The sequence below is a fragment of the Phyllostomus discolor genome, chromosome 12 (genome assembly GCF_004126475.2).
Source record: "Phyllostomus discolor isolate MPI-MPIP mPhyDis1 chromosome 12, mPhyDis1.pri.v3, whole genome shotgun sequence".
Lineage (NCBI taxonomy): Eukaryota > Metazoa > Chordata > Mammalia > Chiroptera > Phyllostomidae > Phyllostomus > Phyllostomus discolor.
In genome coordinates this window covers 60,639,278-60,665,292 of record NC_040914.2, presented here as the reverse complement: position 1 = coordinate 60,665,292, position 26,015 = coordinate 60,639,278, and the positions used below count along the sequence as shown (strand labels likewise).

The following is a 26,015-nucleotide window of genomic DNA, read 5'->3' as shown; positions in this document are numbered from 1 at the left end:
TCCCATAAAGACCCCAGACTCCATCCTTTCGTGTCATCTGGTTTGTGCTCCTGGCTCACAGGAGTCTCTCCCCACTTAGACTTTGTCCTCCAGCAAGGCAGGTGTTGAGGGGTCAGAATCTTCCTAGAGCAGCCATGCCCAGACTGGGCCCCCATCCCACCTGCTCCTGGGTGACCCCTGGCCAACAGTAACGGTCCTGGGCTGTCGAAATGGGCAGCCTTCCCTGAGGAGGGCAGCCTGTTTATTGAGTACAGAGGATACATTTACAAACTGAGTACACAAAATAAATAACTGCACATTCTCTATCCACAGTCCATGGCATAAAGGCCCAAGTCTCCAAACTCCCTCTTCCCTACCTTCAAGACCAGGTCTATCCTGGGCAAAAAAGGAAAGAATTTCCCAGGGCTTCAGGCCCTCAGAGGCACTTGGGAAAGTGAGGAGAATTCTGAGGCCATGGGGCTTGGGCTCTCTACTGCCTTATGCCAGGGCACTTCGGGCAGAAGGAGGGGGTGTATAAGGCACAATCGACTCGGCCCAGAGTGGTCTCTTTGGCTTGGTTTCCCACTGGAGGTGGCACATGCAGAGAGAGGAGAGAGCCTGGCCCAAAGCTATCACGGGGAGGAACAGAGTGAGGGCCCTGTACTCTAGCTAAGGCTAAAGCTGGGCCATGGCTCCTCCCCACCCACTGAAAGCAGCTACAGAGTGAGGGGGCCTGGGTTCCAGCCCAGTTTGTGGTGGGGGAGGCACCATGACTGACATGGGGAGATCTGCCTGAGGCCTCTGGGAAAGCAGCCACCTAATTCCACTCACCTCCTGCAGGGCCTCCCTCAAGCCTGAGATTCAGTGGGCCCCAGACTACAAGAGGAATGCTGTGAAAAGAAACGGGACAGGCTGGACTAGGCAAGGCCAGGGCCCCAGGCACTCAGGGTTCAGAGGCTGATCACACAGTTTGGCTAAGTTCCAGGGGAGCTGTGCAGCTCAGCAGAAGGAGAGAGCAGAGCAGCCCCGAGACCCTCCCTCAAAGCAGTAGGTCCTTGCTTCCCACTTCCTCTTGGAGGATAAAGGGTGAGCAAGGTTCCTGGGCTGCCTATACTCATGCCAGACACTAGATGGCGCCTTCATGCAGCTGCAGAGGACGGAAGAGCAGAGCCAGAAGGGAAAGGGCCATGGAAGTACCAAGGGTAGAACCAGGACTGGCCCTGGAACCCTGATGGGGTTTCTCCCTGGGAAGCCCCTGCCCTCTGCCTTGGCCCAGGTGCCTCCATCCCCCAGCTAGCAGCAGTGGGGCTCCCTTTAATGCCCCACAGTTGGGAAGGAGGCACCTGGAGAATAGAATAGGCATCTAGGGGAAGAGGGAGGTGATGGTAGTCTCTGCAAAGGAGGCACTGAGAGCAGTGGCTACTGGTGGGCAGGAACTCTCTCACAGTCAGAGGAAGGCTGGAGCGTGGCGTAAGCCTGCTACCAACAGGGCCACACAGTCCAGAAGGGCCAAGCTCCATGAAGGAAGACAGGTATTGGCTGAGAGGTTGGAGTCTGTTTAGACTTAGCCAATGGCTGAGAGTCCAGCCAAGGCACAACCTGGGCCTACCTGGGCCTCTCACCAGAGTATAATCATGAGGATCAGGATGCCATGGAATGTTGCGGGGGGGGGGGGGGGGGGGGCAGGCAGGAAGGTTTGGTGGAGGTAAAGGAGGGTTTTCAGAAGTAACTGTCCCAAAGAGTCCTAGAACCATAGGACACTCTCTACCTGGCACTGTCTGCTTCTTTGGTCTGGGGAAGAGCCAAGGGCAAGGAGTGAAGGAGACTGAAAGCCAGGCCCTACCCTCTGCCCAACTTGTACTAGAGCAATTACCCACCTAAAGGAACATCAGTGCCAGGCCAGGCTCCTAGTTTAGAGGGCTCCCAGCCCCCTGGGCTCCCTCCATTCTGTCACACCAGGCCCAGGGTGAGGAGAGGGACTACTGAAGGCACAGAGAAGTGGCTGGGCCATTCACCTACCACTGACCATATAGGCCCATCTCCAGAGAGGGCATTGGGCCCAGACGGTGTAGCAGTGTGTGACCAGGCTGAGACCATGCCATGTCTCCACCACGGCCAGGCAGCTCAGCCGTTGTATTGCTGCTGGTATCGCAGGTTGAGCTCCCTCAGCTCCCGCTCCCGCACGCGTCTCGACTTGTTGGAGCGTGTAGAGCGGCTGGAACGTGTAGACTGGGCAGACTTGGTGCTCTGGCAGCGCGAGGAGGCGCGTTTGAGGAGGTTCTGGGAAATGGAGCGGTGCAGATTCTTCATGGACGAAGAGGCTGCCATGCTCACCACCCATGGGTGCCTCAGGGCCTGCATTGCAGTCATTCGGGCGCTAGGGTCCACTGTCAGCAGGCGGTCAATGAAGTCCTTGGCCAGGTTGGATACACTGGGCCAGGGCTAGAGGCAAGGACAAGCATTAGAGTGAGAGCACTCAGTAGTGCCTTCCCCACCCCAACAATGCCACTCCCACGGGACTCAGGCCTGCCCAGTGTGTGCCCTCTCCCCCCAAAGGCACTGCCTGGCTCTTCCAGTGTAGGACATTCTGGGCCTCCCCTCCCCACCCAGGGAGTAGAGGCTGTTTTGACAAGGCATCTGACAAGGAGAAGGGCCTGTGCCCCACCCCAAGGAACAAACTTCTAAGGTTTCCTGGACTCAAAGCCTGGCTCAGGCTCAGGAAGGTGGCTCCTGTCAAGAACCTCCCCCTGCCCCCACCACCAACTTACCCCAAGACCACTGTAACTCAGGGGTTTTAAAGGGAATAACTCAAACCTCCATTTATATCCTTAGCCAGGCTATTTTTACTTTTTCAAGAGAACAAATCCATTTTTACCTACTTAGTTTTCAATAAGTTTAAATCCTTGGGGGTACAGCATTACGTGGATTCTGTGTCCAATGGCCTTAGCAGGCAGGTTGCTCTGGAATGCAGCACATACCAGGCCACCATTTCTATGCGCATGAGTCACCTCCCCCGACTGCTCTGGTTTTGCTCGGTTTGCCACCAGAAGTCACTGGGTTGTTCTTTGCCATGTACACAAGCACATCTCTGGACTAGACAGAATTGTTTCAGCTTAAGCATAAACACCTTTAATTTTTTTAAATATTTTTAAAAATATTTTATTTACTTATTTTTAGAGGGGAGGGGAGGGAGAAAGAACAGGAGAGAAACATCAGTGTCAGAGAGAAACTTCGACTGGTTGCTTCTCGAATGCTCCCAACCAGGGACTCAGCCCACAACCCAGGCAGGTGTCCTGACCAGGAACTGAACCAGTGACTTTTTGGTCTGCAGGCTGGTGCTCAATCCACTGAGCCACACCAGTCAGGAAAACACCTTTAATTTTAGGAACTGCCCTGATTGGCTCAGTGGGTTGGGCATTGTCCTGCAAATTGAAAGGTCAATGGTTCAATTCCTAGTCAGGGCACATGCCTGGGTTGCAGGCCAGGTTCCCATTTGGGGGTGTGAGAGAGGCAACCGATTAATGTTTCTCTTTCATATTAGTGTTTCTCTCTCTCTCCCTTCCCCTTTCTCTAAAAAACAAACAAACAAACAAACAAACCAAATCTTTAAGAAAAGAACAAAAAGAGCTGTGTGCTCCATCTTGTTTTGGAGACCCCACTTATTGCCTTCCAGGCACATCTGTCATTTCAGAAGTCCTGTTCCCGTCAGGCCTTGACAGGCTCCAAGAGCCACACTTAAGCTCCAATCCCTGGATGCCCACAGCAGGCCACTTAGAGGCTAACTTCCTAGTCCTTAATAGAGGGTGCACCTTCCCTCTAACAAAGTACCACGCCCTTCCACGACACGCCCTGCATTCAGCAGACACACTTAAGTGGCGACTATCGCTGCCCCCAACTTGGCTCCCTTGACCTCCAACTCCTTCCCACTGCCCTTCCCCACTAGTGTACAGAGGTGGAGCAGGGAGCCCACTCATGTAGTCCTGAAGAAGGGGGAGGGCAACTTGTAGTTGCTACCCTTCCCTGCCCTTTGGAAGGCAAATCTCAACTTTTACTGAGCTGAACTGGAGAAAGTAACAGAGACCACATTTCTAAACAGCCACCTAACAGGGTCTCCCACAACACTGGGCCAGCTCCCAGAGTTTCCTGGGGCGACAGATACTGGCCCTCAGGTGCAGGGTGAGCAGCCAGGGTCTCAGGAGCATGCAGCCCCAGGAGGCCCATAAATACCTTGTTGTCTGAGAGTAGAGAGGGGGAGCAGGGAGCAATGGCCCTCCTACTTCAAGAAAGCCCATGGCTTGCTGCTGCCATCTGAACACAAGGAGCAAATGTGAGGGCCCAGCCAGTCTGAACTACAGACATACAGACGCTCACTGTAGCCCCCATCACTCAACGAAGAGATGTAAAGAAGCAGGCACAATGGAGCTGTTGATAGACACAGCGTATCTAGAACTGAGTGGGCTGGGTCACAGGGCAGTGCTGCCCTGCCATCTTTCATGGTTTCGAAGAAAAGGAGAAATCACGGGGAACACACTGTGGCTCAGCCTGGCCTGGTGGGACACCCCAAGGCACAGCTGGCACACTGGGCTAGCCAAGTGAGACTAGGACATGGATTCTGCCCCCACCCCTTGGTCTAGCCAGGATAGAAGAGGGGCGACTCCTCTGCAGATGAGAGAATAAATAGCTGCAAAGTTGGACCCAGAAGCCAACAACTTGAACACAGATGGACTGGAGGCACACCCGCCCAAACCAAGGCCCCCTGCAGCTCCAAACCAGTCCAGTGCGGTCTTAGACGGGCCTCTCACCACATCTGCCATGTGGGCTTAAGCATCTTGATCTCCAGAGCGGCACAGGCACACACCAGGCATCGACCCCTGCTGGTTCTCGAGTGGCCAGCCCATTAGTGCCAAAGCGAGTCAGATTGATCTGCCCCTCCGACTCCCCCAAACGCTTGCCTCTCCAATTACTTGTGTACGTGAGACTGTGTGCAGAATTCAGATGGACTCATTTGTCTGAGGGCCAGCCCAGCCCTCTCTGGCAGGCCCCAGTTCTCCCCATCTTGGAAGAGGAGTAAGTAGCTGGGCCTGGTGGGTCCCCCAGGCCAATGAGATTGAAGCCATGCTGACCCGAGAACCAGGCTGTGCCAATGGCCCCCAGCCTAACCCTCACACACTGAGGGACTTGCAGCAGGACATCAGGCAAGCGGGACACAGGAAGGGGTCCTCACCTAACCCACTAACAGTGGGGCAGAGCTTAGGCTGACTTCCAGAGGAGGGGCCTCTGGGAGCCCTATATGGTCTCCAGTGGGGCTCGGAAAAGAAACCCAATTCCAATTCCGTCCCTAAATCCAATTCAGCACCTCCTAGGAAGCGTTCGGCACCTACAGATCAACCCACCACTTTCCTCAACATTGTCTGGGCCTCTGGAAACACGTGGGTATGTCTGTCAGCCTATGGCTAGACTGACTGGCCAGGAAGTATTCTGGGCATAAGGAAAAGAAAAATAATTAAACAATCACGCCCTTGGGTTTCCACAACTCTAACTGTAGGCTCTGGGTAAAGAACAGAACTCTCTCTCACCTTAGTATACTTGGGCCCAGACCAGGGACACATATGGGCCTCAGGTGGCTGACAGAAGGGACAGGCCCCAGGAACCAACCTGGTCAGTCTCCCAGAGGCTTCCACCTGTTTCTGGGCTGCCGTGGAGCACAGGACATGGAAGAAAATGTTAAAATGTCAGTCTGACTACTGGTGCCTGGCTGGCGTAGCTCAGTGGATTGAGCGCGGACTGGGAACCAAAGGGTCCCAGGTTCGATTCCCAGCCAGGATACATTCCTGGGTTGCAGGCCATAACCCCCAGCAACCGCACATTGATGTCTCTGTCTCTCTCTGTCTCTCTGTCTCTCTCTCCCTCCCTCCCTAAAAATAAATAAATAAAATCTTAAAAAAAAAAATGTCAGTCTGCCTTGCCCCAGACACTCAAGTCTCCCTCTGCGGTGGGGTCAGAGGAAAGCTGTAACACCCAGGAGGACTGCTTACACCCTCTTTTCCACAAGCCTCTCACGAGCTGTGTGGGTGGGGGACAGGCTCTGTCCTGAGGACAGAGAGAAGCTGCTGGAGGAGGGACATCACCTCCACTCGGCTCTGACCATCAGGTTGGATGCCCTTCTCTCTAGTCCGTACCCTCCAGAGTCCTTGTCCCCTTGCAGTTAGGGTAGCTGCTGCTGATACTGTCACAGCAGAGAAGCTAACAGGGTCTAGAGGAGGGACCTCTCCTGTGGGCACTCCATTACCAACTTCGCCCTCTTTATCCCCTGCTCCTGCCGGACCAGCCACTCCTCAGCAGTGGAGTCCAAATCCCCCGGGAGGGAGGCACCAAATCCCAAAGGGCTTTCCACTCCAGCTCAAAGGATGCACCTCCTCACTCCCCAGCCCCACCCCTCTAACTTTCTTTAATTTTTTTTTTTGGAGAGAGTGGGGAAGGGGATAAAAGAGAAGGAGAGAAACATTGATGTGAGAGAGAAACACCAATTGGTTGCCTCTTGTACCCACCCCAACTAGGGACCAAAGCTACAACCTAGGCATGTGTCCCGACCAGGAACCGAACCTGCAACCTTCTGACTTATAGGATGACACCCAATCAACTGAGTCACATCGATCAGGGCACAACTTGTTCTACCTTTAATGTCACAAGGACCTAGCAAGAACATTACCCAAGCCACCGCCAGTGGTCTCACCTGGAGCTCAAGGGCTAAGGAAACAAAGGACAGAGACAGCTCTCTGGCCTTGGTTGCAAAGAGAGGAGGAAGCTGCTTCTTTCCAGCAGCAAACCCAGCTCACAGGGGTTGCCCTGGACACCCTCTGACAGGCAGGTCTGCCCGCTCTCAAGTGAGGGGTGACAAAGGTCTGGTGTCTCTTCCAGATGGCATCTGGGTGACAGATTAAGTGCTAGGCTACAAGCCTAGCAACCCGTGTTCTAGTTCTACCTGCTCTATGTGATCTTAGAGAAATCACAGTTTCCTCACTTTTAATACAAAAGAGGTAAATGCAATGAACTCTTAAGTCTTTCCCAGTTTCCAAAGTCCTGGATTTTAAAAAGATGGCTCTCGGTCTTTTTTCCTTGTTTGGCTGAGAAAAAGCATGGCATCTAACATTTAAGCCAATGTGACCTCTTGATGTGCACGTGTTCTTCCCAGCCCAGGATGACTCTGGGGAAGATTCCCTGACTGAGAACGCAGCCCCACCAAGGAGCTGCTAGGGGAAGCAAGGGAAGAAAGATGCCTGGGCTTTGCTCCCATGACTCAGTTCTTCCCTCAGCTTTGTCTCAGGATGTATTTTCAGACCCAGAATTCCCACCCTCAAAGGCCTCCTCCCTGTACTTTCGTGGGCCTGAATGAGAGCAGAGAAAAGGGCACACTGGAAATTCTAGGAAGTGGAGCTTCAGGTGCACTCAGGAGGACAGAACCGGTGTGTGACAAGAACGCACACACTGATGCTGCCCACGAGGAAAAGCGTTTCGAAAGCTTCAGCAGAATTAGACACTCTGTGGCAGTGCAGCCAGTACCCCTCCTCTGGTCAAGACACTCACCATCCCGGTGCTTGGGCTTCCGGACCAGACAGAACCCACCACCCTGGGACCTGGCAGGGGGTGGATGGGGGCCAAGCAGCAGAAAAGAGAAGGACGTTGGGAAGAGAGCCTGAGGGGAAAAAAAGAAGGAAGGTAAGAGAGTTTTTAAAAGAGGCAGAGAGCCCTTGATTGGTGCAGCTCAGTGGACTGAGTGCTGGCTTGCAAACTGAAAGGTCACTAGTTCAATTCCCAGTCAGGGCACATGCCTGGGTTGCAGGCCCAGTCCCCGGATGGGGGCGTGCGAGAAGCAACCGATTGATGTATCTCTCACACGTTGCTGTTTCTATCCCTCTCTTTCTCCCTCCCTTCCCTCTCTCTAAAAATAAATAAAATTTAAAAAATAATACCCCTTGAACATAAATAATTTTTAAAGAGGCAGAGAATAAACATAAAAATGAGAAAAGGCACAACTTCGAGGTCAATAAAGCTGCATTCTGAAACTTATTCTGAGAAGAATAACAAAATGAAATCCTGCACCTCCACCGGTTCCTGCCCAGCGCCCACAGAGTGGAGGGCCGGGGCAGGAGGGAGACAAAACGCAGCTCAAGAGTCAGGAGAGACGCCGTGCACGCCGTGTGCCTGACGTGGAATCCGGGGGCCGGGGACCACCTGTGCCAGTGGACGAGTAGCACCTGCTGTTAACAGTGTCCTGGATCAGCCCTGGAAGACTCCGTATTTCAGAGCCTGCTGCACAGTGGTTTCCTCTGTCTCCACCCATGGGTTCTGCTGGGGCCAGGTGGCTTCCAGGGCCCAACCTGGCTTTTATTTTTTTAACTTCTAATTCTGTTTTAATTAGAATTCTGAGGCAGTTTAGAAACCCAATGTCTGTCAGCATATCACTCACACTGTGGCCTCTGCCCCCAAAGGTCTGTGTCCCTGGAGCCCTGGTACACTGAACTCAGCCCAGGGTAGGCACCTGGTCAACATGGGGTAGCAAGATGAGTGGAGAGGAAGGTGCCAGCTTTCTGTCCAACTGGCCAGGTCACACTGGAGTGGTGCTCAGGTCTGGGTACACTGCAGGAGCAGACAGACAAACCGAGGCCAGACAGGCGTGCATGAGAAGGGTGACCTTGTATGATGGCAGAACCGACTGAGGACGGAGATCCTGGAGAGTTATGGCCAGTGGGGAGTGGCTGGACCAGGGGCTTCCACCTCAGCGGGGCAGGAGGGAGATGTGCAATGGAGGCCGTCGACAGACTGAAAGAGGTTAGAATGTGGGAGAGACAGCAGCCCCAGCAGCTCCCAGAGCAGTGTGAGGGCCTAGAGATAACAGGGACTTTGAGAGGGCAGAGCTATCCGATGCAGACAGTAACAGCAAGAAAGGGAAGGGTGCACCAATAACCACTCCAGACACAACCCTTGACACGTCCCTTTTTCTGGAGAGGCCTCGGTGGGGGCTGGGGGTGGGAAACAGCAGCCGTGAAAAGCAGCTCTGACCCTGGGTCAATAAGATGCTACAGGTTGTCAAAGCAAGGCATTTTGGTAGGAACGGCTGAATACAGCAACACTGAAAGATGGGCACCTGTTTCTGCCACCACAGAAGCTTACTGCTTTCTGGGAGTGTGCAACCAGGACTGCAGCGGCAGAGGGATGCCTAGAAGACAGGGCAAGGCTCCAGGGAGCCCATGACATACAGAGGATGCTGTGGCTCTCCACTTAGAGCCTGCCTCCTGCCCCCACAAGGAGGGAGCCACTCCTGTCTTCCTCCAAGGGGTCTCCAACCAAGAGGAGGCTTCCAACCACGGTGACCAATGAGGGTCCACTGCCCACACCCAGTGAACAAAACCATGCCACCTCCCAGTGAGCAGGCTGGGATCTGAAGGCATCTGCTCCTGCAGTGAAGGGAGACTTATCTATTGAACACCTACTATGTATCAGGAGCTTTGGTGAGGTATGGACACATGGCCCTTGCCGAGGGATCCTTTCTGAACAGATAAGGGGGCACTGCTTGTCCTACTGGGACCCTCACATAGAGCCAGCATCATCATCCAGCACTTGATACCCAGCAGCCACCAACGGGCAGGCAGGAAACAAGGGCTTAGGGATGCCCCTGAGCAAAGAATTCTAAATCAACTTAACAGTTTTTTCTTATGTCAGCTACTCAAACAGACACAGGAAAGCCATCCTCTGACTCAGGGAGGAGGGGGCAGTGAGAGAAGAATGGAGAACTGATGGTCCATCACAGCCCCCATATACTCTGAAGTGGGAACATGAGGCAATTAAAGGCACCCAGCAGAATCTAAGCAGGAGCCAGGAAACATGCCACCCACCTCCCTGCATTCTATTCCCTCTGCTGCCCAAATGCACATCCGGTCTCCCGCTTTCCCACGTCCCCCCTGCAGCCCTCCCCATGGCTCTGGGGCAAGGTCTTATCCCCTCACCCAGGGGCTCTCTGTTGCAGTACGGGAACCAGGCTGCAAGACCAACCCCGATAGGCGCCCCTTCACCTAGAGAGCACCGAGACGGGTCACACCCTCTCCATTTCATTCCATCCTCAACACCTCAGAGCAGAGTCACTTTAGAAAGTGGAGAAGAGCTGAGCCAGGAATGTCGGTGCTGACTCTGGCACTCATCCTACCATGGGGCCATCAGAAGTACAAGATGGCCCAACTAACTGCCATTGGACCCCAGGTAGATGGTCAGCCCACAGCCCAGAAACCCACCCCTGGGGAGCCACCTCCCACCAACACTTATCCCCCAGGTAGTGGCAGACGGGTCCTGCGGGTGGGCTTCCCATCCCACGAGGATTCTGTCCTCTGCAGAGCAGCACTCACTCTCCTGAATGAGACTCTGAAAGGCTCTGCCCAAGCCCATCTGTTCCTGGTGGCATCACCCAGTCTTGCCCCCAACAGAGACTGACCAAACAGAGGCGTATGGCAATTAAAGGTTGTGAAACACGGGGAGGCAGCAAAGCTGCTGATGGCATCTCTCTGCCATCGGTCCTCCAAGAGCCACTTCATCTGTCCTGCCTCTAGGAATAGAACTCTTAACAAAAGCAATGACATTAGGCCAACAGTGTTACATTTCATGTCAAGTGAATCACAGAATCTGCAAGCAGAACCACAACAATCCTCTAGTATGGGGGAGCAGATGACTCACTCTGTGCCTCACTCCTGTAGAAACAGCTGCCCCGGCCCTGCTGGGCCTTCCACGACAGGAAGCTGCTCTCTCAAGGCGGCTCTTTATGTCTCAGACCACTCTCAGTCACGCAGGCCTTCCTCACACCTGATCAGTGGGTCTCCCCATCGCGTCCGTTGTGAATCCAGCTTGGCCCTCTCCACTCTAGCGCCTCCAGTCACTGGGTAAGTGTTCAGATCTCTCCTCTCAGAACCATCTGCCACAGCCTTCTCCCTCCCAGCTTTCCCTCCTCCTCTTCCAAGAAACCTTTGTTTGCTTCTAAGTCTGGCTAGCAGCCCCCTCCCAAGCATATCACCAGCAATCTCCCCACTTTTTCCTGGAATCCAGCCCCCAGCAGAGAGCACACCCAGCCAACATGGGCAGCCTGGTCTGCCTGCCAGCCAGTAACTTTTGGGGCCCTTCTGAGGGCATCGCCAACAACCAGTGGTACTTCCCTCAGAAGGCAGGACAAAGTACTGAGAGCATATGCACTGATACATAGTGCCCTCAAGGACCTCATAAGCCAGGGAGGAGAGAGATGTCCACAGACAACAGCCCAAGAAAGTGCAAAACCAGTCCAACAACATGCTGAGGCATTTGTCAGACAGTAGGCTGTGGGGATGGGAAAGCCAAGATGGCCTGGGTTTAAATTCCAGGCCTGAGCCCTGGCTGGTATGACTCGGTGGATTGAGTACAAGCCTGCAAACTGAAGGATCGCTGGTTCAAGTCCCAGTCAGGGCACATGCCTGGGTTGCGGGCTAGGTCCCCAGCTGGGGGCATGTGAGAGACAACACATCACTGTATCTCTTGCACATTGACGTTTCTCTTCCTCTCTTTTCCCCCCACTCCCCTCTCCCTAAAAGTAAATAAATAAAATCTTAAAAGGAAAAAAAAATCCCAGGCTGGACACCCTTCTAACTGTGAGAGCATGGACCAGTTACTTAACCTCACTGGCCTCAGTTTCTTCATCTGTAAAGTAGGCGCGGAAGGGATTACACTCACCTGACTGTTGTGGAGGTTAGAGATTTTGAGGGTACTCAGAAGGTACTACACGATGGCAGTGGTCAGCATTATTTGGAAAGAAAGCAATGGACTTCTTCTAAGGATTGGGAGCAGAGCAGAAAGCCTGAGCAAAAGCTTAGTGTGGGGAGTATGTAAGTGGTGCAAATGTCTTGGGTATGTGGGCCACAGGGAATGGGGTGAGGCTTGGGGCCAGAGTATCTAGACTGTCAGGACTGGGGCGGGTAGGGTACTACAGAAGGACCCACTTGGTGTGCTTCCCTCCACCAATGGGCCCCCCCATAGGGTGATGCCAAGGCAGGGCCCTATGTACTCTCTGGCCCAGAGGGCAGCCTGAGTGCTCTCTCAATCTGCCCTCACAAGCTGATGAGCCTGCAGAGCCACAGGAGGGTTCTACCCCCCACTCCTTCTCTTCCTAAATGATGGCTCCTGTGTACCACATGGAGCCCACTGTCTGAGACTCCAGATCTGCCCCAAACATCCACAAGAGGCCAAGCTGGGATTATTCTAACAGCCCTCAGGTAAACCTTCCTGCTAATCTCCCAAGACACTTTCTGGTGTCTCCCCCTTCACTATCAAGAAACCAAAAGGCTCCCTCCCACCTAACACTTCCAATCCCCAAGAAGCCTCCAGCACTACAGAGCTCCTGACACCAAACATCAGACCTGCCTCACCGTCATCACCCTCTGCTGCACACTCCCAAACAATCTCCTGTTTATTCTGAAGCACGGTCAGTAATGCCCCTCCTCTGAGCCTCTGCCTGCTCAAAGCCTGCATCCCGCAGGACGTTCTCCATTCAAGTCCACGGAAACCACTGAGCCTGACGGGGGGGGCTGCACGGACAGAGCCCTCAGGGAGCAAGCCCATGGGAGAGGGCCTGGAGTACGTGAGACACCACTATGAGGGGGCAAGCAACAGGAAAAGTGTCCCTAAAAAGGAACCAAGTACCAGAGGACATACTGTCAGGAGAGGAATGCACACCTCCAAACCTCGCTGAGCTCAAAGTGGGTAGTCCTTTATTTACACAAGGAGTTAGACAGAAACACTCCCCTCACCATGGCAAGCTCTCAGACAGGTCTTCTGGCAGGACCTTACTCATTTAGATGGTCTTTATAAAGGCAAATGACTATCACAGAGTATAAGGTAGATGGCTGGACTGGGCAGGGGCAGGGCCCAGCCCTAAGAAGAGGGCCAGGCCAACCACCCAACTTGAGCCTAACAGCCCACAACCCAGACTGCCCAGGCCCAGAGGCTCCAAGCCAAGGCCTGTGCTGGCACACGCCTGACAATGAAGGTTCATTATGCGGACACTTCCTATTTCTAGCCCTTTACCCCCAAGCAATCTTAAGTTCCATGGGGTGGGGATCTTCCCCAGGTGCACTTATGGGTAGGCAATGACCAGCAGAACAGAAAGACAGACGACTGGTCTCCAGTTCAGAGAGGCTGATCTTATGATGAGGCCTCCTTACCCAGAAAACACCCCAGACGAGTCCCTCCCGATCCAGAGCTCTCTGTCATTTGGCGGTGGAATTTGTTCTGAGGATCAGCCAAGCTCCTGGTAACAGACAGGTGTTGTCAGGGCTGGCTAGGAATTCAACTCTGGAACTGGAAACTGATTAAAGGTAGTAGGGCCAAAGGCTGGGCAGTGTCCCCTAAACTCTGAAAGCCCCAGATTCATGCCCTGTGATTCTAGTAAAGCAGGAAGTAGAACCGAGGACCCAATCTTGTGGCTACAGTAGGAGCAGGAGGCCTGAGTCCACTCCATACCCCATTCTTCATTCTCTACCCTCAGATAATCAATAGCCAATTAGCAAGACTCCACAAGTTCCAATTAGATAAACTGCCTGTTCAACAACTGCCAGAATCGGGAACTTTTGGGCAAACCTACAGACTTCTCTAAAGAGTCTTTCCTTTGTCAGCATCTCTTAGGGAACCTCCCTCCCTCCCATAGCTGAGCTTGCTACCCCCTCTGCCAGCAGGACCCTCAATAGCCTGACACCACACAGAGCTCCAGGGGCTAGAGCTCCCAGAGCAAAGCAAACCAGGCAGGGCCCAGGCACAACACTGCCTCTGTGAGGTGGATTCTGGGTCTTCTGACCTATGATGGATCCTGGCCAAGGCCAGAGTGAGGAGGACAGTGTCCTCTGTGACCACTCCACTGCAGCCTGGGCTTCCACCCCCCACCCCTTCAGCGCCTGTTTTGTTGAATACATTTGGAGCAAGGAAGAAAACATGAGAAAATTTAGGGAAGAGCTGGAGAATGTTCCAGTTTCTCCTTTGCCTGTGGCTTAGCACAGAGGTGGCCTGCAGAGGAAGGCTTCCCTCCCTTCCTCACACCACCCTGAGAAACATGGCCTGGGCATTCCCCAGAGGACAGCCCCCACCCACATGCGGGAAGTCCTTGACTGACCCCACAACCATGTCTGGAAGCTGTCAGGGAGGATGATGGAGCATGCACCTCGAATGCTGAAGGCAAAGTGTTGTGAGGCTCTGGGTAACTTCTGCAGGAAATGCTGCTCTGGGTCAACTGTCTGGGGCCAAAGAGAGCCCAGTCCGAAATCCCTGGGAGAAAGCTGGGCTGCAAAAGGGATCTGGTCCCAGAGTTTCCCTTCCCACCGTGCTGGTTATTTAAGAGGCGTGGACACCTCCTGGGCGAGCCCAAGGCTGAGGGGAGCACTGTGGGGAGCACTCGGGGGAGGGCCCTCACTGCCTTGGCAGAATCCCGTGGCCCTACACAGCTTATCTTTCCTCCTACGTAAAGCCGTGAAACACATCTTTTCTTCGCAGCCTGGCTGAGCACACTATTACACTCTGGCCTGCTGCGCTGCTCCCTGCGGGCAGCCTCACTTCCTACCCCATCAGTGTCCTGCCTAAGCACTGACCAGCTCTCACTTATTCCGCACCTTCCTTCAGCTCCCAGCATTGCTGAAACCTAATGGATTCCCACCCCCACCCAGGTATCAATGGATCCAAAGACACAAACTGATGGCCAGCTGTTTGAATCTGGCCCGCAGATTAGCATTTATTGGCATACAAGGTACTGCTTAAACATGTGAATTAGATTCCAACACTTTAAGATTAGATTTTTCTGATTCTCTTTCAAAAGCTGGAATGTCTGGAACTGTGGGGTCCTCACTTCCTCAGTGCTGAGCAGCAAAGCTGGGCAGAGATGAGCAGCAGCTGCTCCTTGGGACAGGGCATGGCCACTCCGGCTTGTCCCAGTCCCTGAGGAGCAGACACTGTGGAGGCCCTGCCTCACACCCTGTCACCCCGCCTGAGCGCACCTGTCGCTAGAGCGCTCCTGCCTGTGTGCTGACAGCTTCCCACCGCCAGTACCCGCAGCTCTCTGCTTCTTTGCCGGAAGACTTCCTCTGGCACTAGCTGGCATTCAGGACAGCCCAGAAGTGCTAGCGATTTAAAGGCCTCGAAGAAATTCTTGACTCATACAAGAGTCAATGGATTAAAAACCACCCACTTCCCTGCCCTCACAGGTACAATTCTGAGACACAGTCCACATGATTATTCAGAGTCCCCAGTGGCACCAAGTTCCGAGGCCCACAGTGGCAGTCCACTCATTAATGTATCCTTTATTGCCTTTCCCCGCCTCTGCCTCATTCCCCCCACCCTTCACTTGTGCTTATTGGAATCACATTCCAATGAAATTATCTGCTCCCAAGTCCTTGTCTCAGAGCTCACTCAAACTCAGACACCCCACCAGTCTCACTTCATAGCTCTTACTTCGCCTGCCTGGCCCCACCAGCACTGCCGTCAGAGCCATCCCTCTGATGGAAAGCTGCAGGACAGAACCCCCACCCATGGGCCTCCCAACATCCTCGGGACAGGGCAGACTCACCTCCCCCGAGTAACTGTACTTGCCCCTGAGGATCTGCCGGTACAGTCGGGTGCGGTTGTCATCTTCAAAGGGCATGGTGCCACTGAGCAGGATGTAGGCGATGACACCCAGCGCCCACATGTCCACTGAGTTGGTGTAGGGCTTTCGGACCAGGACCTCAGGGGCAATGTACTCAGGCGTGCCGCAGGTGGTCTTCATCAGGCAGTCGTCACCCTTCTTGCGAGCACTGGCCAGGCCGAAGTCAGTGATGATGATTTTGGAGTCAGTGCCTGGGTGGTAGTAGAGCAGGTTCTCAGGCTTGAGGTCTCGGTGTGTGATGCCCAGCGCATGCAGATACCGGACGCCATCCAGCACCATCTGCAGCACCCGTGTAGCATCACGCTCGGTGAAAGAACCCTTGGCAATGATGCGGTCAAAGAGCTCTCCACCAGTGGCCAGCTCCATCACCATGTACACACGCTCCTGAGTCTCAAACACCTCCACCAGCTGGATGATGTTGGCGTGGCGCACCCGGCGCAGCACACGGAGCTCCGACTCACACACTTCCCGCCCCTCCCGGTACTTGGTCTCTATCATCTTGATGGCATATGGCTGCCGGGTTGCCCGGTGCTCCACACGTACCACTCGGCTGAAGCTGCCTCGGCCAATTAAGGCTTTGATGTCATACTTGGCTGTCACACGTGGGTCGAACTTGGCCCTGTACTTAGCCACCCTGGCCCTGCGTGGTGGTTCTGAGGGAGGCTCTGTGTGGCCAGTAGTGGGAGCACCAGGACAGGAGTTTGCACACTGACTGGCTGCCGGGAGCCCAGCTTTGAGAGGGCCAACGCTGTCCACCTCTGTAATGAAGTGCTTATATACATCGTTCTTGGTGCCACTGAAGGGCTCCACCTTCTTCACCAGATCCAGCTGGACATCCTTTGGTGGCTCAGGAAGGACCTTGCTTGTCCCACAGCCCATCACGGACACGGGGGCATCCTCTCCAGCGAGGCTGGCAGGACCTGCTCTGCAGGCAGCGCCTCGTCTACACCTATGCAGACAGAAGAGAGGACAACTCAGCATAGCTGGGGACACCTCTGAAGGAATACCAGCCACCCTACTCCTCCTTGTCCCTCAACAGTCCTAGCCTGAAGACCTGGCTCTAATATGGTTTCCTGGAAGGGAAGATGGCTTTGGTCCCTAAGCGCTCTGAGCCCAGGCTCAGTGGGGAGTCCAGATGAAAAGACTGGATCTGAGCATCACCGTCTTGGCTTCCATCTCCGTGGATCTTACTCTCATGCTGCTTTTCAACCCTGAGACAGGACAGGAACATGCACCAGGCTCAGCTGTTACTGCCCCCACCTTCCTCCCTACGCTGCCTGAGTGCCTTATTCTAGTTCAAACTCTATGTTTTTTAAATGTTAAAGTCATCCACTCTAGCTGGTGTAGCTCAGTGGGCTAAGCATGGGCCTGCAAATCAAAGGGTTGTTGGATCGATTCCTAGTCAGGGCACATGCCTGAGTTACAGGCCAGGTCCCCAGTAGGGAGCGTGAGAGAGGCAACCACACATTGATGTTTCTCTCCCTCTATTTCTCCCTCCCTTCCCCTCTCTCTAAAAATAAATAAATAAAGTCTTTTAAATGTTAAAATCATCCTCTTATTACTCTGACTCATCTTTCCTGCAATGGGGGTGTAGAGTGTTGGAGGCCTGCTCTCCAACACTATCACTCACCAGGCCTCAGAGCACTGCTTCTCCGAGGCCTCCCTCACGTGTACCTTTCCTGGCCTTCTGTGCCTCCTTCAGGCACTGATCCCTGTGCACCCACCTCTTCCCTGGGCCTCTGCCCTGACCTCACCCTTTCCCGAACAGCTCCCACTGCTTCGCTAACATACCAACTTCACCCTGACAGCACTAACACCCTGTTTCAGGGTCTCTCACGTCCCCAGTCACCACGTACATACATGGCTAAAATGCTACCTAAGTCCCAGAGCTAGCTGAAAAAAATTCCAGTGAACTTGGGACCACAAGCCTTAGCACAATGCCACCAGGTAGCCACCAAACTAGGCATCATTCAAGAGGCGGAAGGAGCCTTAAGCTCAGAAAGGACAATAGCAACCCCATCCAAATGCAACTCAGGCTGTGGATCAGGGTGCTCTGCTTCCTTGGGATGAAGATCTAGGAGCCTTTCCCATTTGCTTCCCAGACAGAGATGTTCCGATCCCTTAATACCATGCAGCTGGCGGGACCCTGGACAAGGTGAAGTGTGGAAGCACTGCTTTCCAGAGGACCCTTCTACCCAGGCTGCGCCTCTCTAAGTCTATGTGAGGGCACCGTGGGTGAAAAAGAGAGCAGAGAATTTCCTATTAATTATAACATAGAGAATTAAGGATAAAATGATCGGCTCAGATCACACATTTATTGAACATCTATTAGACATACAGGAATGAATAAGACATCCAAAGTAGGTTATATTTCAGCACACACACACACACAAGCAAAACATAGTCAGTAAACGCATAGTCTAAGTGAAAAGCATAAAAACATAATTTCACTATCGAATGGTGTTAGGCTGGAGAAACAATAGTAAATATGTGTAGAATTATGCAGGGGTTAGGGAAAGATTCCTGAAGGAGGTGACCCCCACACTGAATTTTAAGTAGGAACGAGTCAGGTGAGGAAAGGTGGGAGTGGTGTTTCAGGCAGAGAACTGTCCAGAGACCCTGTGCCTGGAAATAGGCACTTTGGTAGAACAAAAACAGACTTTGCAGGGGATGTAGGGCATTAAGATTTGAAAGGTAAACAGGAGCCAGGTTGTGGAGAGTAGCACAAGTTATGGTGAGGAGCCAGGACCTTTCTGGAAGGTGAGGGGAAGCTATCAAAGGGTTTACAAAGAGAGGTGCTCAATCTGTATTTAGAAAGAAGTGTGAGGCTGGCCCTGGCTAGTATGGCTCAGTGGGTTGGGCATCATCCCACAGACCAAAGGATCACCATTTGATTCCCAGTTACAGCACGTGCCTGGGTTGTGGACTGGGTCCCAGGTTGGGGGAGTACAAGGGGCAACTGACAGATGTTTCTCTCTCTCTTTCTCCCTCCCTTTTCCTCTTCCTAAAAATAAAAATCAAAGAAGAAAGAACAAGGAAGGAAAGCAGGCAGGGAAGTTGGCTAAACTGGAGCAGGGTCAAGCTGGACTAAAAAGGCCAGTGAGGGAGTAGTGGCCCAGGCAGTGGGGTGGAATGCAGAGATGTCAGCAAGAAAACTGATCAGGACTGGAGGCTGGACATAAGGGCAGAAAGGGTGCAGTGAGGGCGGCACTCCAGCCCCTTACTCAGGCTCCCAGGCAAAAGGGTTGGGAGTGCAGCAAAAGGGACAGGTTCAGAAAGGAGTGAGTGGAAGAGTTCAGTTTTGGCATGTGGAACATTTATGTGACATTACATGCAGGTCGCTGGATGCAGAGTCTAATATTTGAAAAGAGCTGGTCAGGGCCAGAGATTCCATAGTTGCCCAAGGGTGGTGCTTGGTGCCAAGGGGCAACATCTAATACTCACCCTGACCTTCTTGCAAAGCTAGCAAAATACCCCATTAAAGGCAGCAGAAAGAGACCTAGGTAGGTTTTGCTGCAGCACTTTGGAGGTCAGGGAGAAGACACAGAGGCCATCAGGTTCCACTGAGCAGAGGGCCTGAATTCAAGGTGATGATACTGACCGATATAGCCAATTTCTTACAAGGAACAAACTCATCTCAGAAATATACCTAAAACCTTGATTGCCAACCCATCAGATAAAAAGGAGGAATTTAGAGACCACACATTAAGGGCTACAGGTTTTTAATCAGTATGTTAAATCAGTATGTTTAAATCAATATGACTCTCAGCGGTATGAGGTTTATCTTCCCTCACGAGATGAAAAGATTCCTCCACCAAAACAAGGCTCTTCAGGATTTACTACAATTCTCACCCAAATGCCCAGAAGATCCCACACAGGAGTTTAGGAAATTGTATTTAAACAAAGGCATTTAGAAACAAGGTTCCTTGTCACAGAGACAGATTAGAACTATGGACTCTGGAATTTTGCAAACTCATCTCTTCCGTCAGGGAAAACACAAGACCTCAATGCAGTAAAGGGCTACAGCTCAGGGAAAGGAGAGCTCTTGGGCCAGGATTCCTGAGGCAGATCGCAGGCCCCTGATCCCCAAGAGCACATGGTAAGCAACGCTTACCACCACCCAGAGAAAAGACAAACTGCATGGGTGACCCAGCCCAGCCACTCAGTTGTCACTCCTTCCTGGTGAGGAGGCACAACCCTGGATACACAAAATAAATACCTCCAGGCACGCACACTGGCTCTTTTTGTTTAAATGTGCATACCTAGTCAAGTCCTGATGAAAAACACTAAGGTTTACAAAAGAAAAATCCTGCCCTGGCTGGTGTGGCTCAACGGATTGAGTGTCAGCCTGAGACGCACGGGATCGCTGGTTCAATTCCCTGTCAGGGGCACATGCCTGGGTTGTGGGCCAGGGTCCCCAGTTGGCAGTGTGCAAGAGACAACCAATCACTGTATCTCTCACACACTGATGTTTCTCTCCCTTTCTCCTTCCCTCTGGAAATAAAATAGAATCTTAAAAAGAAAGAAAGAATGCCCTGGATGGCATAGCTCAGTGGATTATGTGTGGACTGAGAATCAGGCATCGCAGGTTCGATTCCCAGTCAGGGCACATACCTGGGATGCAGGCCACGGCCCCCAGCAACTGCACATTGATGTTTCTCTCTCTCTCTCTCTCTCTCTCCCTCCCTCCCTCTCTCTCTCCTTCCCTCTCTCCCTCCTTTCCCTCTCTAAAATAAATAAATAAAATCTTAGAAAGAGGCAAGACTGTTACACAATGGGTGTGCAATGGGTGTCAGTATTTAACACTACTGTCCTCAGTAACGCTCTACAGAAATGACAGGCTACCCTGGCTGGTGTAGGCTACCCTGGCTGCTGTGGCTCAGTGGATTGACCACTGGCCTGCAAACCAAAAGGTCACTGGACTGATTCCAACTCAGGGCACATGCCTGGGTTTCAGGGCAGAAACTTGTCCCAAACCACTTAAATAGTGACGGGCAGGCATGGACCCAGATCTCACAGTTTTTCTATCCAGAGCTCAGAGCTTCCATTATGCAGAAAAGACTCTGGAAGAACCAGAGCTGGGCCTAACCAGGTCAAGGCCTCAATCTTCCTTCACATCACTCAGCTGGTGAGTCAACAAACAAACCTTTTTTGAAGGGTCTGCCTTCTGAAGCCTCCACACCAAGTACAATCTGGGTCACACTGCTCACTGCTGTACTTTGTGCTTTATTTTATTTATTATTTTATCATATTTTTTCCACTATCATTTATCCTCCCAGTACTCTCTTCCACCCCCACTCACCCCCACTGCTGCACTCTTGACTGCCTCTGATCACTACAGCTGCCAGCCCCTTGAGGGAAGGGGCCACTTCTAGAACTCTCTGGCACCCAGCAAAACACTGAGCTCAGCCCAGGCATTCAGTGTTTGTTAACAATGAATGAAAGGTGGTCGGGCTCTCAGATTTCTATTTGTCATGAGGCAACAACCCCAGGACCTCAGAAATTTCAAGTGGCAGAAAGAGGCCAGATTGATGGCTAAACCAGAGCCATGGTCTCTGGGCACCTGTGTAAATGTGAACAAAGGAAGCCGGAACTCTCAGGTCTATTTGGGTCTTACAGATTGTTATCTGACCTCCAACGCTAGTGTGTCCACCAGCTGCCGGACCTCACCCCATCAGTCGGGGAGGCCAGGGGCCTAGGAGCAGGGGGTGAGGATGGATTCTGAAACAATTTCCTAAACACAGAAGCCAGGTCTGTGGATGTCTCCCAGACAGGGGCCCACAGACACCTAGCCCTCTCTGATAACATTCCTTAAGATTGTTCTTCACAGCAAAGCTTCACGACCTTTTACCTACAAAGATTTCTATATTTTGCTCCCATGTTTTGAAGACTACCTACTAAAATGAAGTAGGCAGTGATCTCTCAGTAATCCCAGAAATAAGTAACTGCTAAACAGCATGTCTAAACATCACGAGGCAAGCAGAGATACACCAGACAAAGTCGCCTGTCACTTTAGACAAAACCCCCGAACAAGGACATCTGCAGCCTCAGGGGGAACTATATGATTCCACTCTCTAAAACAGGAAGTCTGACGTGGGACCAGCAACTGCATGTTCAGAACTAGTACTATGAAACCATTTTCACAGAATGCAAAGATGTATTTGTACAAGAAAGTTTAACCAGCACTCTTTCTAAAAGGAAAACTGGAAACACTGCACACACCCATCAATAAGGAAATAATTAAATAAATTGAAATATATTCATATAACGGAATGAGCTGCAGCTATTGAAAAGAATGAGGTAAATCCATGTATATTGACAAAGAAAGACACCAGTTACTTAATTTTATTGAGAGGGTTCATGCCAGGATCCATGTCTGTGATGTATTAAGTAGTTTAAAATCGTATATAAAGCATACATCCCAAGAGGGGTTTTAAAAAGTTAGACATATACATGGAAAAAAAGATATCCTGTACGGGTAAAAGAGAAACTGTTGACAGTGATTACCTCTAGGTGCGGAAATGTGAGGGGAACAGGCAGAAGGAAGGCCGGGGGGCTTTTACTTCTCACTTTATATACTTCTGTGCTGTTGTTATGTTTTTAAATCATCACCACATATTATATTTTTAAGTTAACAAAAATATACACTGTAGAAATCTACAGACTAGTATATGCATAAGGGAAAAAAGCTGGAAGAACATACACCAAATTATCAGTGTTTTGTGTCTAAAGACACTTGCACTTATTCACTTGGTAATGTTTTAACTGTTACCATTATTTCATAATGAAAACTGTTATGACTTCTTTTTAGAATAACCTGGGACCCCGCTTCTCAAGGACGTTGTAATAATTGGTGAGCAGACTCCTCCTTATGACTAACAGAAGGAGAGAAGCTCAAAAGTTTGTTGTGTCCTCTCCATTTTATCGTGACCCCAGCTCCACCTCAGACATCCCACCTACTGCCCCTCCCATTGTCAGAAATACAGACCCTGGCAATGTACCTGGGGTTCTCCTTCCAAAATCCCAAGGTCTGACCCACAAATATCTACTGAACTCCAGTTGTGAGCCAGGAACTTTGCCAGAGGCTGTGCCAGACACAAAGAAAGTAGCCATGGTCTCTGCTCTCAAGGAACTTAAGCCCAGACGGTTCCACACCAAGAGTCCCTTAATCCATTACCCTTCAGATGTCCTGTGAGGCCACTTAAACACTACCAGCCTGAAAAGGGTCCCTCTGATATAATTTTCCCCCGGCAAATGAAAACATCACATTTTTCTACTTTAGCATCACATTAGACACCATGGCAACAGAGAGCTGTACCAAGAATTAGCTCAGGGATGACCTAGCCAACACAAATCAGCTTAATACTCACTGAACAAGATTCTTGGAAAGAAAAGAAGTTCAAGTAAGTACAGTAAGCCTCTCTCCAGCTTTCAACAAACAGAACTGGTTCCCTTCTCCCAGCTGTATTTCTCAAAATTTTCTCTGTGTGCCCTATGGTCAATGGAGACAGATGTTCTCAGCTATCTCCCAGCTCAAGGGTCAGTGCTCTGGAACACCAACAGCCCGTTCACATCATACAGCTGGGAAGCTCTGAAGAGGACTGAAGGTGCCCACATAACATGCTCACATTTACAGAGTAAAACAGAAGGCCAAATCAAAGTCTCATCCATTCACATGACCGACAAAGAACCCTCAGTATCTAGTTCAATTCTATGGACACTAAGATCTGCAGGGGTATTCCAGTCCAGGTGAGGCAAGTCTAGCTCAATGCCAGAAGCAAACGGATTTCCTGAAAGCTGCACTTTCTCTAGCCCATTAATACAACTTAACAAGTGCAAGAACTGCAATTAGACTTGGACAGTGTGCTTATTTAGCAAACTCACCCTCTAGTGAGTCAGGATTCTTAGGGGAATAGCCAACTGCAACTGCCCTCCACAGAAGCAGTTTTGTCAGAGTTTTCCCTGATTCCCTTGAGGAAATCACAACACAAGGCAGCCTCCTACATGGGGCGCAGTCCGAAGAGCAAACGGGCTTACTAAGATGAGATCTACTTATAACAAGGGACACATTCTGGGAAGAACAGCCACTAGAAACACAGAGGCTCTCATCTGCTGAGTGGTTTATACGCACTCTTCTCTCTGCAACCACATAAAGTAGGCATGATTATTTCTATTTTGGAATGAGCAAACTAGGACTCCAAGAGCCTCAAGATCTCGTAACAGCCAAGAACTGACTCCCAGTCTTTCTGACACCAAAGCTCATGTCTTACCATCAAATCGTACTGCCTACCCAAGGTACGGGCAACAGGACTGCAAGGGGAGGCCGCAAGGCAGAGCTAGCCCTTCCCACTGGGCAAAGATGACACAACAGTTTTCTGGGGGCAGTGACAGAGATCTTCAACCAGGAAGCACAGTAAATGGGAGTTTTTTCAAAATACATATCGAGATTCCAGATCTTCTGAGTCAGTATCAGAAGAGTGAGGCTCTTGAATTTGTATCTTTTTTTAATATTTTATTTATTTATTTTTAGAGAGGGGAGGGAGATAGAGATAGAGAGAGAGACATCAATGTGCGGTTGCTGGGGGTTATAGCCTGCAACCCAGACATGTACCCTGGCTGGGAATCGAACCTGGGACACTTTGGTGAATTTGTATCTTGAAAAACTACTTTAGACCATCAAGGCTGACACGGCCACACCACCCACCACGCATGCAAACACAAAACACAGGTTACTTTTGCTCATCTCAGATCCTGGGCCCTGATAGGTGCCCAACAATACAGCTGAATCCCTGTCCATTCTTAAACCAGCAATCTATCGCAGTGCACATTTAGCTCCTACTTTATGCCAGGCAGAGCCAGACACTCTGGGTGCAGATAAAAAACACTATTCCCAAACTCACCACCATGCGACACAACATGATCTAGTCAACAGCAGTCTCGTACGTAAAAGTAGAGGACTGCTCGCTTGGTCAGCACATATACTAAAATTGGACCGGTACAGAGATTATTAGCATGGCCCCTGTGCAAGGATGTCATGCAAATTCGTGAAATGTTCCATATTTTACAAAAAAGTACAGAGAAGTCATTGGTTATATGTGAAGCAAGGGAGGTTTTTCCAAGGAAATAAAATCTAAGGTGAATTTTAAAGGAGAGACGTAAAATTTCCATATTAATGGGTGGAAAGGGAAAGAAGAGTATTATAAAAATGAGATAACTGCCTGGTTCGTGTGATTCAGTGGATTGAGCACTAGCCTGTGAACCAAAGAGTCGTGGGTTTGATTCCCAGTCAGGGCACATGCCTGGGTTGCAGGCCAAGTCCCCAGTGGGGGGGGCGTGTGAGAGACAACCACACACTGATACTTCTCTCCATCTCTTTCTCCCTTCCTCTCTCTCTAAAAATAAATAAAATACTTCTTTAAAAATGAGAAAACTGGGTATCTAAAGCACAAAGGTATTAAACCAGGGAGCTAACAGAAGGCTCACATGCCCCAACAACAAAATATGTAAACAGAAGTCAAAATGCCCAGGTGTTGACTTCAGGGTTAGGCCTCTATCAGATTACGAAGAGTCCTGAATGCTTCATAAGAAGCTTAGCCTATCGGCGCTGAGAAGCCAGTTTCAGGCAGTGAAAGACTTACTTGGCTGAGAATTACCACTTCAGCAGCCTCATTTAGTGGGAGTGAGCACGGACAGGTGGGCTTCCCCTTCTAAGCAGCGGGATGACTGACTGGCTTGCAGGGCAGGCGACCTGGCTGGACTCAGGCCTGCTTTTTCCCAGACTGAATAACGAAGCGACTAGCTCCCCGCCAGCCCGTGGCGTTCACTCGCAAAGGAGGGGTGTGGAGTAGGTGCTGGACACGAGAAGGGAGTGAGGACAGCCGAGTTAGTTCACCATGACCGACGCCGGCTTGGCTGAACAGCAGGCAGGGCAGCGGACCACGTCCACCAGGCCCACGGGGCCCCAGAGAAGCAGTACCTAGCGCGGCAGCACGTTTCAAGGCCACTCCAGCCTCGGACACCAGGGACCCCGAGCAGCCATCGCATGGCCTGCTCCCTAGCCCCGTAGGCCCCGGCACACCTGCCACGGGCCGAGGGCTCCGGTCTGGGAAAGGACAGGCCCGGTGCGCTAGGAAGCGACCGTGGTCGCAACTCGTCAGCCCCTCCCGCCGGTTGGGCCGTAGCCCTGGGCCGGGCCGCCTCACCTCGCGGGGGCGGCGGGCTCTTCGGCGTCTTGGCGGCTGTGCTGACCCTCTCGGGGCCGTGGCCACGGCCGCCGCCGCCATCCTCAGGAGTTAGCGTCGTGGCGTCATCACCAAGCGCGTTTGACGCCAAAACAAACCGGGGC

At 51.7% G+C, this 26,015-nt stretch overlaps 1 protein-coding gene and 1 non-coding gene across 3 annotated transcripts; one reads left to right on the top strand and one right to left on the bottom strand.

The window, feature by feature from the left end:
* Positions 1-202: 202 nt before the first annotated feature.
* Positions 203-26,015, bottom strand: PSKH1 (protein serine kinase H1). Of its 2 annotated transcripts, none has more exons than XM_028501752.2 (3): positions 25,873-26,015; positions 15,593-16,619; positions 203-2,421 (listed from the first exon to the last, which is right to left on the bottom strand). In XM_028501752.2, exons 2-3 carry the CDS (start codon positions 16,547-16,549, stop codon positions 2,104-2,106), a joined length of 1,275 nt encoding a protein of 424 aa, XP_028357553.1. In that variant the 5' UTR covers positions 16,550-16,619; positions 25,873-26,015; the 3' UTR covers positions 203-2,103. The 2 variants fall into 2 exon arrangements, with proteins under 2 accessions (XP_028357553.1, XP_035867936.1); XM_036012043.1 differs by lacking the exon at positions 203-2,421 and adding an exon at positions 7,319-7,672 and having other exon boundaries at positions 25,873-25,993.
* LOC114488468 lies at positions 24,628-24,734 on the top strand. Its single transcript, XR_003683785.1, has one exon. It is a non-coding gene; the product is annotated as a U6 spliceosomal RNA (small nuclear RNA).

What these genes read in the sequence shown, in the direction of transcription:
- PSKH1 (XM_036012043.1), bottom strand. Translation starts at nt 16,549, where the DNA reads ATGGGCTGTGGGACAAGCAAGGTCCTTCCTGAGCCACCAAAGGATGTC. An exon ending in AGTACAGTTACTCGGGGGAG is followed by an intron (nt 7,673 to 15,592) that starts GTGAGTCTGCCC and finishes TTTTCCCCTCAG; the next exon opens with GCTCTCTTCCCAACGTCCTT.